This window comes from Sinocyclocheilus grahami, unplaced genomic scaffold, assembly GCF_001515645.1.
Source record: "Sinocyclocheilus grahami isolate Dianchi unplaced genomic scaffold, SAMN03320097.WGS_v1.1 scaffold2253.1, whole genome shotgun sequence".
Taxonomy (NCBI): Eukaryota; Metazoa; Chordata; class Actinopteri; order Cypriniformes; family Cyprinidae; genus Sinocyclocheilus; species Sinocyclocheilus grahami.
Genome location: NW_015507432.1, coordinates 10,383 through 24,924, shown reverse-complemented (window position 1 = coordinate 24,924; position 14,542 = coordinate 10,383). Strand labels below are relative to the sequence as shown.

Sequence of the window (14,542 nt, the reverse complement as noted above, 5' to 3'; positions counted from 1 at the left end):
ACAGCGAGTTGTTGAGTACAAGGGCTGGAATGATGGAGCTTCTTTTTGATGCTGTAAAATGTTATATGCAGTTTGAAAAATATGAAATATGATCAAATAAACAGATCAGATTTACTCTACTCAACCAAACAACTCACAGAAGCAGTTCAAGGACGAATCAGACAGTAAACAGTTCACTGAGGTTTTGTGTTTTTTTGTCTGATCAGTTTCTATGCCATCGCTGAAAACATCCTACATCCATTTCAGTGCGAGACGAGCCTATCTGTGTTCCTACTTCTACTGCAGAACAACTAATGAACACAGATCATATTTGAAAACATATTTAAATCATTAAGCCACTTAAGGCATGCATTACTGTAAGTATGTTGTCAGTAAAGCGTGCTGATAAGATTTGGAGTGAAATCACTGTACTCATGGTCTCAAGCAGATTATTGCTTTATTAAATGGCGGAAACAGTAATTTAATAACAGACATCCTTCTCAATACAACTAGGAATAAAGGAATAAATAAATTATTGTTCCATCGAGTATTATAGTTTATTAGCTGTGGCTGTTCACAATTCTCAAGCAAAATAGTCTTATAGTCTTGTTAATATGTATCATATGCGTCAAGCTTCATACGATTCATCCACTCTGAATTTAGATTTGTAACAATCTGTATTAAATATATATAATATGATGGCAAATTAAGAACTTCTTAAATCGTAATTATGACTGAGTAACTCAGGATCTTGAAGCTTTCAGTCGCCAAGGGTTTTCAAGAAGGTTTGGTCATTATATTTTAAAATACAGCTACTTTGTTTGCATCTTACCTCATATGTGTTTAAGTGTAACATTTGTTACATAGCGTGAATTTTACTGTGAAAAAAATGTATTCTGTTCACTCTGTGAACTGAATCTGTGATTGCGACTTCAGTGTTTCTCCTCTCAGGGGCGTATCTACAGCATTTTAAACGAGAGGTCAGTCTCTGGGGCAGTGTATACACGATGTTAATAATATATTAATTGCGCAGTGTGAGATTAATTGGTAACAGAACTTTGTGAGATCGCGATAAACAAAGAGTGACAGCTGTTTAGTGGTTATGATCGCTCTCTGCGAGCTTTCTAGGCTTATAATCCATTTAAAATGTAGAACTTTGTTTTTCGGCCACACACACACATTGCGAAGATTCGGTTACCATAGCAATAGACGGGACAAAATATGTGAAAATGTGCATTAAGACTAGAGCACCCTCACTCATTTCAGAAGCACCCGCAGTGATTATTTCTGGAACCTGGTTGATACACTTTTATTGTATAACTATATATAAAAACAACAAAATACAAATGCACTAAATAAACTAATTTAATAAATGCATATTTACAAATTAAGCACTTAACTAAAATAAGTATTAATAAAATAAATAACTAGAGAAGGCTGACTATAATCAGCTTGCTTCCATTTAGTGAGAAAAGCCTACTCTTCACCTGAATTAGAAGAAAAGCTCCTCTGGTCTTCAGTGATGCGAGGACAACGTTTACACGTAATATCTGAGCGAGAGCAGAGCCAATTCATAAAAGAACAATGTATATTTAATAGCACACATGCAGTTTTGTGAGAGTGAAGGAAATTCGCGTGGAGTGGAGAGCATTACATGGATCGCGTAACATTATGCGCTCTCGACATTGTCATTAAGATCACGCTATAGAAACCGCCTAAAATTAAGTTTATAGAGGAGAAAAGCGGCCCTAGCCAGCTGCCTACACATGCCAGATGCAGTTAGTAATTCACTAAAAACAAGCCTATGGCAAGACATCTGGGGGGCAACCGAGTGATGTGTCTGATGCTCCCTCTGCTGGTTTACAGTCAGAGCGACTACATGATCACACAAACACACACCAGATCTGCTCCTGTGGACACTGACAGTCACTTCTCAATAACGCACTTTAAGTGCTTTGACAGTCAAAGAGACCTGCAATCACTCCACAATATTTCCTAACGTTTGAGTTTTTAAAGTAAGTGGCACCTGCAGCAGTGCTGATGTCCCCATCCTCTCTGGATTAATCAGCATCAGAATACAGATGGAGACACGAGAATTATTCTCTAATCTCACTGTCATCTGCCGCTGGTCAGATACTCTCATAACAGCACAACACAGACTTCATGGAAATAAATGGAAAAAATCTGAAGAATCAAAGACCCTAAAATCAATGTGTAAAATCATCAGACAACACTGAATTCAACTAAACGCTCAAAGAAAACAATGAAACGACAAGATAACAGAACACATGAGGAATTTCTGTCTTGAGGATTCAACATCAGCTGCTCTAAAGTTAAGTGTCTTCAGCTTTTACAGTGCCAGATATGTTGTTAAAATGTCAGAAAAATGGTGATTAAACGTTAAAGATGTAGTTTGAGATACCACTAAAGTTTATTGAACCATGAACCCCAAACTGCAAGAACAGAACAATCACAGTGTTTTCTGTGCAATAACTAAGTCTGTTGTGATCTCTTTCCTAAAATAAATATACAAAAATATTTGTTATAATTACACCAGCTGTGGAAGACGATCTGCATTCAGCCTAATTTGAATTAACTATGCCAATTACCTTGTACTGTTGGACATGTTTAAAATGCAATTCAGCTGAAAGCAATCCAAAGGTTTTATCTGCTTTTAAACAAATAAATGCAAAATAAATGAATAAACTTTGTTCAGCTAAATCTTTCTCGTCCAGTCAGTGTCATGTGTTCTTGTCTCCTTACGGCTACTTCCTTCTGTTTCCGCCGCCGTTAGCTAGAATCATCACCAGTCGCATGAAGATGTTGAGCGTGTCCATGTAAATGCCCATACATCTGGAAGAGCAGGAGCAGCGATGTTAACAGACGCCAGTCATACTGTGTGTCGTTTAAATGATAGAAAGACTGAATGAAACTAAACACATATTACAAATGCACAAATCTGACTCTTAGCTTGCCCACAGAAAACACTTACGCATTAATGGGGTCATATTTCTGAACGCCATAAAGAGGGTGCGTCTCGGCACGCTTGATGACTTTCTGTGTGTCATACAGCAGAAACATGCTGAACAGGACCAGACCTCCATAAACCGCCACCGAGTACAGACCGGCCCCGAATGCAGAGGTGGGGGGCAGAAACATGGAGCCTGCAGAGAGGAGAGAGCAGAAGAAACTCCTGTGAAGTCTGTAAGATTAAACAGCCACACAGTCTGCGGCGGACTGTAAATGCATCTCACCCAGAGACGAGGCGAACACCACGCCGAAGCCCACGGCCAGCGGGCCGCCCAAGCTCAGGAACTTCTCGCTCGGCGCACACATGGCCACCGTCGACAGACCGCCCACGATTCCTGCGGTGTACCAGGCTGCTCGAACCATCAGCGGGCCACCCAGCAGAGTTAAGGGAGCGATGACGGCTCCCATCACACCTGCACACGACGTCATGAGCACCAGAGAAACATTAGCAGTGCTAAACTAACCCAGCCGAAGCACAAACGCAGACTGCAGTGCCCTCTGGAGGTCAGTTAAAGCAGTGAAAGCACTTTACCTGCGTGTAGAGCCCAGGCCAGGTGTTTCGTCATCGGACTGTGTTCGTACGAGATCGACCTCACCAGCATCCCGGCACCGATCATAGCAGCGAACGTGGCGCCAATAGCCTGCGGATCGTTCATAAGGTTGTCACAGCATTAAACATCAATGTGAATATTAAACTACAAGCTGGATCATTACTGTGCCATAGGATGCTATAATACAGTATATAATTAGTAGCTGCCTTACAGTACGTTTTGTTGATTTGTTGTTATGAAGAGTGTATGTAAAAGGCGATGAATAAAAAGCAGTATGATCTCTAGCGTACCAGCCAGGAGCCCCTCATCACGAGTCCCATGAGCGCCGGTGTCCTGCTGACCGCGACGGCCGAGAGCGCCGTCAGACCCACGCTGCCCGCGAAATACATGTATGTAGAGTGGATCCTGTCCTTCACATACTGCGGCCAGATCCTGCAAACACAGCTTCAGTCGGCATCAAGCACAAAGTGTTCCTTCAAAGACTTCACATGAGGAGATCTTACAGAATATCTGCAATGTAAGCTTGTATACATGTTGACTGTCAGTCACATTAAATCCAGCTCAGTTGAGTGGATCCTAACAGGTCTCACGAATGACATGATCGTACCATGAAGCTGTTCTTTCTCAGCGCCACATTGTAAAACTCAAACGTTAAAATGAGAAGTAAACCATGTCAGCCTTTATCTACTCTAGTTTAACTCAACAGAAACTTCTGCAGAGATCGAAATGAACTGCTTTGTAGTGAATCAGACATGATCAGATTACACCAGTTATCACCAAGATTACAAAACCAGTCGTGTGCCGTCTGCAGATCAGACGAGAGCCGCTGATTCAGACAAGTTCATTTAACAATCGAATCACTGTGCTGGCATCATCAGATCAGTTCTAGCCTTTAGTGTTTGATGTGAAGGTGATTCTTACACTGCTTTCTCGATGGCTCCCATCTCGTTGGACATGCCTAATCCGTAATAACACAAAGCTCCGAGTCCAACAGCGGCGCCTCCAGCGAGGACGATCCGGCCCATGCTGTCGACTGCAGAGGACAGAATCACAAGCACCACATACAGCTGAGAACAGGGTCTAAAGCATTTAGGACAACATTACTTGTAACTAAGTCAGAAGTTAAGACTAAAGAGTTTCCCTCCACAATCCAAAGACACACAGAACCGGTGCGAGTCTGAACGTGTGTGTTTGATGCTTCTAATCCAACGAGCATGAGCTGACAGTCATTTCCCTTCGTGATTGTATTTTGCTGGTAAATGCTGCGGAGTATTTCTGACCAGCATGCAGAACTGGTCTGTCTCAAACAAGCCTAACGACTCTAGATCAGACACAGGGTACAGCGGTGTGAACGGCACCACAAACATAACCATTTCATAAAAATACATACATGTGGAGAAAACGCTCTTTATAAAAGGACATGTTAACAGAATTCACTTTTAATCGCCGTGTCTGTAGCAGGCTGAAACGCTTGGTCTTTGGCCGTCTTGCTCCGGCGGAATCCCAGTCTAGTCTTGGTGGAGTAACCCTGAAATACACGAAATACAGCACAACACATGATTAGTCAGAACACAGCCCTGGCGCTCGACTGCTGGTCCACAGGCGAGGCTGTTATCTGGCTACAGAGCTGCGGAACCTGCTGTGGTCTGATCAGGGCTGGACCGGACTTCATCAGGACTGGACTCCGCAGGGCTGACCGCAGGCATGACAGGCGTGTGAGCAGCATCACTGAACAATACTGAAACACAGGCAGAAAGCAGAGCGCATTATCTATCACACACTCGCGTGAAGCAGAGAGAACACAGCCGCTAAACAGGACAAGAGGGACATTTTATGCAACGACGAACTCAAGAACAAGCAGAGCATGTTCAGTGCTATCAGTGTTTGCCTACATATGAGTCCAGCGAATACTCCTGTAGAACGACACTTACACGTTACGCTTTGTAAAACATTACATTAAGTCAAACTCACCATTTGGTTTGTTATCTAACTTCACCTTTCCGATGCGCCTTCACCAGTGACGCAACACACTGTAAACACCTTCCTGAACGTGCCTGAGTGTGACGTCACAGGCCGGCGACAGCCGCGCAATGCACTATGGGTCTTGTAGTTTGGACTTCTTCAGCTGGGACAAGCGTTCTGCATTTGTTAACGTTTCAGAGTTAGCTTTTAAATAATTTATGCTCCGTTTGTTTATTTTATTTTTTTAATCATTAATCACATACTAGAACAACTAGACTAAATAAACAAATAAAGTAACGGTCTGATACTGTTAAGACTGAACAATATTGCATTTAAAATGATTAATGAATACCGAATATTGTTGCAAAATTGTCTTTGTTTTGATCGTTCCTAATAAACAAAGCAAACAGCCATATCATTCCAACATAACTTACAAAGTCATTTGTAAAATGTATATTCCATTCAAATGTTTTAATGAATCATATTAATACTTAATCTTCATATATAATATAATATTGAAACCTTTTCCAGCAAGTAGCCATACTTTCTCCCACAATGTAAAGGCTGTTACATTATTCCAATAAACATTCCATCACGCCTTGAAACAATGAGGGAATCAGTCTTTTATTATTCTTAATTCTACGAGAAATACACATGTTACCGAGCTGTGATACACTGTTGCGCGGTGTTGGTGCTCCTGTGATAAAATATCATGTTGTTGTTGTTTTGTGATTATGATGCGGGGGCGCGCACGTCGCGGTGACGCAGTGACGCAGTGACGCAGTGTTGCGTCGGTCTCGCTCCGCTGATGAGCGCATCTGTCTCTGCAGCCCGATCGCTTTTATACTAAACGTATCTCGATCCACAAATACAATACATTTGTGAGGTTTTTTGCATTCCCCATCAATGTTAGATGTGTGTGTAGGTAATTGCTTGATTTAATAGTTTTAATGTGTTACAGAGCTGGACGTGAATGATTATTAAATGATGGATTCGATTTTTTTAAAACTACTGAATACTGAATTTTACACACCGTGATCCGGATGCTACTGTGTTTTTTTCATCAAGTGATCGAGGAAAGTAATGGACGCGGAAATATAATGGTACAGTATCATCATGCTTTATTCTGCTGTCATTTCAAGAGGATCATGAGTGACTTTCGATGTGTTTCTCATTGTCTGATATAACTGCTGAACTGTTGAAGTCATGCATGTAATGTATCGCTCATCTGCGACTGCGACTGATGCTGTAACATCTGCAGATGTATCACTGCATCATTCATCTGATCATATCGCTGTGTGTTTGGCGAAGGCTGCTTTCAGTGCTGGTCTTTAGTTGATCCTGATCAGATGAAGTGCTGTTTACTGAGGACTCGCTGTCCGTCTCTCTAGTGTGTGTGTGTGTGTGTGTGTGTGTGTGTGAGAGAAGTGAAATGTATAGTATTGCAAACTGACCGATTAAACTTGTCTATATCTGTCAAATGCAATAAAACCACAATCAGGAGCGTGAGATCCTATTACTTGTGATCTCTGCATGGAAAATGTATAGAGTAAATCTCAGAGCTGTAAGATGTCAAGCCTGTGACCGTTGACAGTCCCGTGACGTTTATGAGGCAAGTGTGACCCCGCAGCTGCTGTCAGTGATCAAACTCACAGCTCTGCATGACTGAAACACATCCACTTGCACACTTGCACTGTTAAATAAGCAGACTGTTTGTGTGTGTGTGTGTGTGTGTGTGTGTGTGTGTGTGTGTGTGAGGAATCTGACATGAGTGTGAGATGAAGCACAGCTTTCAGGTCTTTTACAGGATGATAATCAATCATTATTTGCTTTTGACCAGCAGTCTAAATATGAGTGTGAATAACGCAGGCACAGGGTGAAGATCTCCTGTTTTGTTGAGATTTGTATTTTGCTTATTACAGGCATGTAGATGATTATTGCCAATAGACAAGAATAGAAACACAGAAAATATGAAGCATTTTAGGTTCGGTTTTTTGGTGCAGCTTCCAGTTAGTTCAGGTTTTGGTTAAAAGACTAGAGATGAACGAGTAACAGACCGCGTGGGAAGATGAGCGTTCACTCGGCTAAATACATGACATGATTTGATCAGAGTTTTGGTGGTGATGTAAAGGTTTTCTGAGGCTAATTTGTGGCTCAGGTTAACAGTGCAAGACAGAACTTGCCTCCTAACCACCGTCTCTCTCAGCCTCCGACAGTACTGTGTTATTATCATCCCACACAAGACACTCTTACAGGGTCACAGATACCCCTGCTTTAGACTGGAGCACTGGTTATCTAGTGTTCCTGAAGGTGAGAGTCTCATAAACCCAATAACACATACTACTGTACTGTGTATGTGTGATGCTATACTTTTGTGTTGTTCCAATGTCAGCTTTTTTAAAAACTGCTTCTTCGTGAGAGCAAGTGACTATCTGCGACACTGAATGCAGCGGGTTTGATCTCTGCTCAGAAATGTTCATAAACATCTTGAAACTGGAATCTTACAGAATCACATTTATTTATCCAAATAACAGACTACAGAGGATTTACTCTGTCTGAACCTGTAAGTGTTGAGTCAATGTGTCTGGGATGATCCTGTGATCTCTGCTGCTAAACATGTTTTTTTCACCAGTATAATTGCAAATTTACGCCATCTATGCACAGACACATAAAATGTGAAGACTTGTAGACAATCTGGATAATTCATATGTCAACACAATTGCGTGCATGAAAGAAAAAGATGTAACTCGAACTGTAGAGGTGTAATTTAGCTGTATTGTGGCTTTAAGGCAATATTTCCGTCACAGTCGCTGTTTAGTGTAATGAATGTTTTTTTTTTGTTCTGTCTGTCTGCAGTTTCAGCAGTTTCTGGGAGAAATCTTCAGATTTACACAGCAAATGTTGCTTATCAATGTATTTGTTTTAACTGTAAAGGTATTTTTCAAATCATGATGAGGTGAAATCAGTTTAATCACCTCACCCATTTCTGAAAACTCTTTAATTGAGCTCAAACAACACAGATTTCTGTAAGTCTTTCTTACCGAAGGTATGATAAAGTCTCATTTGTTAATGTTAGTTAATAAAAACACAGTTGTTCATTGTTTGTTTGTTAGTTCACAGTGCATTATGTAATGTTAATAAATGCTACAGAGGAAGAATTTATCATAGGTTTATATTAACTAAAGATAACAAATGAAACCTTGTTGTAAAGTGTTACCCAAATTTCTGTTGTTTGTATTAATGAGTGATTGTTTGCATGTGAAATACCCTGACTTTATATTTTAGTGGTGTTTATAGCTTTTAATTGAAACCCTTCCCAGCATCCTTTGCTGTGGTGTCAGTATTGCACATGATTCACAGCGAGTGATAATTAGTGCTGTTTACTAAAACAAGAATCACTATTATTATTACTACGTCTTTGTCTTCTGCTTCCAGAGCAAACGTCAGTACGTCTTTAAGCAGCATGTTGTGCTATGAATATATCTCAGACTATGCAGAGTACATAACTGTGTAGAAACAGCATAGAAATGCAGCTGAATTGACTCCATATGAACGGCCTGCCAGTCGCTCACAGAACTACACTTACAAACACGTCAACATCCACTTATCTTGCATTTGATTCGTCTCTTTCAGCCTCATCAAGAGATTTATTCAGATTATTTATGAAAACCAAACCTGTTGTTATATGTCAGATTGTAAAGCATAACTCATATATTACATTTGACTATGCTATTAATAATATAAAACACATTTAAACGAATGCTACTAACTATGCTCCTATATATCGTACAGTCATACGAGACCTAAGAATAATTATCTACAGTAACTACTGACAGAAAAACATGGACTATCCATGACTGCAGCGAGACAGCTTGAATTAATGATTACGCACATGCTATAAAAAGGCAAATACTTTTAAATCAGATGTATTTGTGGGTATGAAGTGGAGAATAAATCTAGATTAGTGTGGTTTTACAGTGTTTGTCATGACTCATGTGTCACGTGTGTGTTTTATTTCAGAGTCCAACCAGAGAAAAAAGATGAAGGAGTGATCTGAGAGTGAATCACCCGCTGAACACAATCACACACAAGAATGCGCATTAAATATACCATTTCTATCATCTTTATTGTGGCTCTGGTCATCATAGAAAAGGAAAACAACATTATATCAAAGTAGGTTGTTTTCTCACTCTCCTCTTCTGTTTGTTCCTCTGTATGTGTGACACCTGTGTGTTTAGTTTGGTGATGCAGTGGAGGATTACAGTAATCTAAATGTCAGAAAACATTGAAATCAAAGCTTGTCGGTTGTGTTGATGAATATATGTTATTAATTGTGCTGTGTACAAATGTCTGTTCTTAGAGAAATTGCTTCTTTGAGAAGAGATTAGACATTAAAGTGCCCCTATTATGCCTTTTCAAATATTACCTTTCATGCAGTGTGTCATGTAGCTGTATGTGAACATAAACTATCTGCAAAGTTGTGAAGCTGACAGTGCACGATAAATAAAGTTATTGTCTATCAAAAAAAAGAGTTGGCTCGCAATCGCCTAAATGAGTCGTCAGGAATTCGAATCTTATTCTGTTACGGCTCTACGTCATGAAGTAACACATCTGCATAATGTCCGCCCACGTTCTATGTCGCCAGCTTCAACTTACCCGCCTACAGACAGTAACATGTGGTTAACATCATGTCGAGAAGATGCTATATCCTACGCTGTGAGAATAAATTTGTTTTATTACATCTTATAATTACCACAAACTTGTTAACACTTGACACTTACACACTGAGAAACGTCCTGCTCCAGTTGTGCTTGCGAATCAGTCTCTTTCCGTTTCACCGTTTCATCATCAGACTCCGGCTCGAATTGGTAAGGTACAATCGATACCATCTTTTCTATGTATTGACAAGTCCCCAGGGCTGTCACTCCATCATGGCAATGAGCGTTTCGTTTCCGACACGGTAGACCAATCCAGAGCCAATCTCTCTACGGCTCTGGACCAATCACAAAGGACTGCACCATCTGACCAATCACAGCAGTGAGGGCTCACGGAAAGGAGGGGTTTAGAGAGACTAATTCTTTGAACTGCTTTGCACGAGTCGTTTATGAATCATTTAGAAATTAGGTAAAATTAAATCTATTTTTTGAGAAAACTAACGTGTTTTTTGACCTTGCATGCATGTAAACCTGTTTTAGGAGACTCATAAAACAATATTAGCAACCTTAAAAATGGCATAATAGGGGCACTTTAAAGGGATAGTTCCATTGAAAATGACCATTTATTTATGTTCTAACCCTAACCCGTATGACTTTCTTTCGGAAAGAAAACATTTTGAAGACAAATTGACTCTCGTTGTATGGACAAAAAAATGTTTGTGTGTTTTGCAGAAGAAAGGAAGTCATACACATTTGGAAGGACACGAGGGAGAATAATCGATGACAGAATGATCATTTTTGGGTGAAATGTCCCTTTAGCACTAATAGCTTTAACCAGTCTGTGTGTGACTGTGGTTTCTTCTGTGTTGTTCAGGGTGTCTGATAAACTGACCCCCAGACTGACCCCGCTGACCCCGCTGCTGATGCTCAGTGCTTCACTGCTGTCCGCTGCGCAGCACAATGTCTCGACGGACGCCTCGGCCCACCAACACCTGAGTGCTCTGGAGAACTCGACTCGGAGCCTCCAGCGGAGCGGAGGACGCAAGCACATCCTTCTGCTGGCCACGACTCGCACCGGCTCCTCGTTCGTGGGAGAGTTCTTTAACCAGCAGGGCTCCAGCATGTTTTACCTGTTCGAGCCACTGTGGCACGTGGAGCGCATGCTGACGGTCGAGAGCGGCGGCACCAACGCCTCGGTCGCAGGGCCGGCGTATCGAGACGTGCTGCGCCAGCTGCTCCTGTGTGACTTCTCGCTGCTGGAGAGCTTCATTGAGCCGCCGGCGCAGGACCATGTGACCGCTGCGCTCTTCCGGCGTGAGTCCAGCCGCTCGCTGTGCGAGGATCCCGTCTGCACGCCGCTGGTCAGGAAGGTGTTTGAGCGCTACCACTGTCGCGAGCGCCGCTGCGGGCCGCTCAACCTGACGCTGGCCGCTCAGTCCTGCATGCAGAAGCAGCACCGCGTGATTAAGTCCGTCCGTGTGCGGCAGCTGGAGACGCTCCGGCCGCTGGCAGAGGACTCCAGGCTCGACATGACCTTCATCCAGCTGGTCAGAGATCCTCGCGCCGTCCTCGCCTCGCGCATGGTGGCCTTCTCCAGCAAGTACAACGTCTGGAAGCGGTGGGCCGTGGACGGAGACCTTCCGGTGGACGAGGATGAAGTGAGGAAGCTCAAAGGAAACTGCGACAACATCCGCACATCTGCTGAGATCGGACTGAAGCAGCCGCCGTGGCTCCGCGGACGCTACATGCTAGTGCGCTACGAGGACATTGCGCGATTCCCCATGCGCAAAGCTGCAGAGATGTATGACTTTATAGGCATTCCCTTCACTGCAAAGGTGGAAGAGTGGATCTTAAAAAATACCCAGGTGTCTAAGGTGGTCAGTGGAGTTTATTCCACCCAGAAGAACTCCTCGGAGCAGGTGGAGAAGTGGAGGTTCAGCATTCCCTTTAAACTGGTGCAGCTGGTGCAGAAAGTGTGCGGCCCCACTATGACTCTGTTTGGATACAAGTTTGCAGAAAACAATGACATGCTGACTGATAAATCAGTAAGTTTGATTGAGGAGAGAACATTTTTATGATTCTACACATACTTCATGAAGTAGAATGATGAGATTCGTGAAGTAATATGTGACATGATCAAAACTAGCTGCAAAATGAACTCCTTGCATCACTTCTAAAGCAGTATTGAAAAACAGAATATTATTTCCTTCTTTGATAAATGGCCAGTGAGCTCATTTGATGAGTAGTTGAAGACAGGGATTGCATTGGGATCTAGCAGGCGTTTGAAGTCTTCTTGACTGTATATACTGTACTGTATGTGTGTTTCTTTGGGGAGAAATGAGCTGCTGCTGTGTGTTCAGATATTCTTACTGCAGCCGGATTGCAGAACTCTATGAACCATATCAAAGGAGGACTCATACAGAAAAAAAAACAGTTTCATAGATTTAATATATTGTCTTATTTGACAAGGGCTCTTTGTTAGAAACAAAAGTGACAATGAATAATTTCATAATTATGTTCTTATATTACATTAGTTCACTTTGTTACGAAAAACCCATGGTGTCTTGTAATACAGGCTTTACATTTTCCCTTAAGGGATTAATAAATTTGACTTAACCTTGCCTGAAATTCATTGTGTTTTCTGTGTTCTAAAGATTTGATCAATCAATAATAAACAGGTTCTTTAGTTGAGTGATAGATTACTTTGAGTGATAGTTAAGGTTTAAACATAATAAATACATATAAGCTGTAGAACATGTGACTGATGGCCGTTCTGTAGGAGCAGATTTCACATGGGCCTGTGAAAAGAGCATGAAATGAACAACGATCTCTTTCATTTGGACTGGAGATAAATTTGACTGGAAGCTGGCCCTTCAAAAGCATGAATATAATTCTAACCCTGCTATAGTGCTTCCATTTACAAACATTAATTATAGAAATGGTAAGGGATATTGAAGCATTTGTAATTTTAGATGAACAGACTTGATGCTTAACGATACTAAAACAATAGTTCTCAATTTGTTTGTGTCCAGCAAATTGAAAATGCTGCTCATGTTGTTTAACGTTTGAAAATTCCTTTGTCTGACTGTATTGTAAATTGTAATTTAAATAACATCATTCTTTCTTTTTCACATCTCAAAGAACCCAAGGAAAAGAAGGAAAACAGGCTGATGAGAGCCAGATTTTTACAGCTCAAATTTTTTAACCACTTGCAGTCATAATGACATCAGACTCCTACAACAAATTATTATTATTTTGTCTCAATTTTTACTTTACGGAGCCGGTATCCTTTCTGAGTTTTGTCTAGTTTCTAGTTACAGTCCAGTTTAGTCATGTCTAGATTTGCCTTATTGTCTGTTTCCTGATTACCTGCCTGTCTTGGATTTCTCTCTCATCGTGTTCTCTGGATTCTGTTCGCACCTCGCCTGGATTTATTATCTGTCTGTGGATTACTTTCTTGCCTCTTCCTTTGGATCAACCTACACCTGTTTATCCGAGTACTCTTCTGTCTTGCCCTCTGAATACCTGTTTGCCATTGTCCGACCCTTGGCTGTTTTGACCATGTTTCAGAATAAAGCTTTGCATATGAATCCGCACACCTCTCGTCTCGTCGGCTTCGTTACACAACCTGTTCAATTAATCAACACTGCACTTTTTTTTGTTAAAATTTGTAATACAAAAACATTCAAATGTTTTAAAAATAACATTAATTGAGGGTCGAAACATAATGTTGAATTGACATCACATTGATTCAACCACATTACCATCGATTCTTTGTTAATTTCAGCATGAATCAACATAATGTTGATTTATGTGACATTAATATTGATTTTGTTGAAATTTCACTGTTGATTAAAACCACAGTGAGACAAAGGAGCCTGATGTCAGACTCCGTTCCGTGTTTTGTGGTTGTTTTGCTCCTCATGTGCCTTCCTTTCCTATGGTTAATTTGTCCCAGGTGTTTCCCATGATGTTTCATTGCTCCCAGGTGTGTCTCGTCATCCCCTCCTCCTGTGTGTATAAATAGTGTTCCCTGTGTGTCCTCTAGTGTCTGGTATTGCCTATGTCTACCTGTATAGCGTGAGTGGTCCATATTTCTTTGTGGGAATTAAACCCAGTTGGATTGATGTACTCCTCATCTCTTGCCGTTCCTTGCGCCTCAGTCCGCTCAGCAGTGCACCTGTGACACCTGAACTGTAAATTTTATTTATTTTTTTTACTTTTAATTACGGAATTACACTTTAAATGTAAGTATTTGGTTTTGACTTGAATATTGTAATGATATGAAAATATATATATATATATATATATATATATAAGTGGTTAAATGTTAACTTCTATCTTACTAAAATAAAATTATATCGT

General features: G+C 41.1%; 2 protein-coding genes across 2 annotated transcripts; one reads left to right on the top strand and one right to left on the bottom strand.

The window, feature by feature from the left end:
- Positions 1-2,388: 2,388 nt before the first annotated feature.
- LOC107574498 (growth hormone-inducible transmembrane protein-like) lies at positions 2,389-5,662 on the bottom strand. Its single transcript, XM_016260952.1, has 9 exons — positions 5,532-5,662; positions 5,197-5,298; positions 4,998-5,088; positions 4,482-4,593; positions 3,851-3,992; positions 3,542-3,650; positions 3,234-3,422; positions 2,972-3,143; positions 2,389-2,832 (listed from the first exon to the last, which is right to left on the bottom strand). Exons 1-9 carry the CDS (start codon positions 5,532-5,534, stop codon positions 2,745-2,747), a joined length of 1,008 nt encoding a protein of 335 aa, XP_016116438.1. The 5' UTR covers positions 5,535-5,662; the 3' UTR covers positions 2,389-2,744.
- A 665-nt stretch (positions 5,663-6,327) lies between these two features.
- On the top strand, positions 6,328-12,731 carry LOC107574494 (carbohydrate sulfotransferase 3-like). The gene is made up of 3 exons (XM_016260947.1): positions 6,328-6,625; positions 9,543-9,695; positions 11,052-12,731. Exons 2-3 carry the CDS (start codon positions 9,616-9,618, stop codon positions 12,253-12,255), a joined length of 1,284 nt encoding a protein of 427 aa, XP_016116433.1. The 5' UTR covers positions 6,328-6,625; positions 9,543-9,615; the 3' UTR covers positions 12,256-12,731.
- The last annotated feature ends 1,811 nt before the right edge of the window (positions 12,732-14,542 follow it).

Excerpts from the sequence above, each read along its gene's own strand:
- LOC107574498 (XM_016260952.1), bottom strand. Across the intron at positions 5,089-5,196 it reads CCCTGATCAGACCACAGCAG|GGTTACTCCACCAAGACTAG; the intron begins GTTCCGCAGCTC and ends CGTGTATTTCAG. Across the intron at positions 3,651-3,850 it reads TGATGAGGGGCTCCTGGCTG|GCTATTGGCGCCACGTTCGC; the intron begins GTACGCTAGAGA and ends AACGATCCGCAG.
- LOC107574494 (XM_016260947.1), top strand. The coding sequence starts at position 9,616 with ATGCGCATTAAATATACCATTTCTATCATCTTTATTGTGGCTCTGGTC. Across the intron at positions 9,696-11,051 it reads GAAAACAACATTATATCAAA|GGTGTCTGATAAACTGACCC; the intron begins GTAGGTTGTTTT and ends TGTGTTGTTCAG.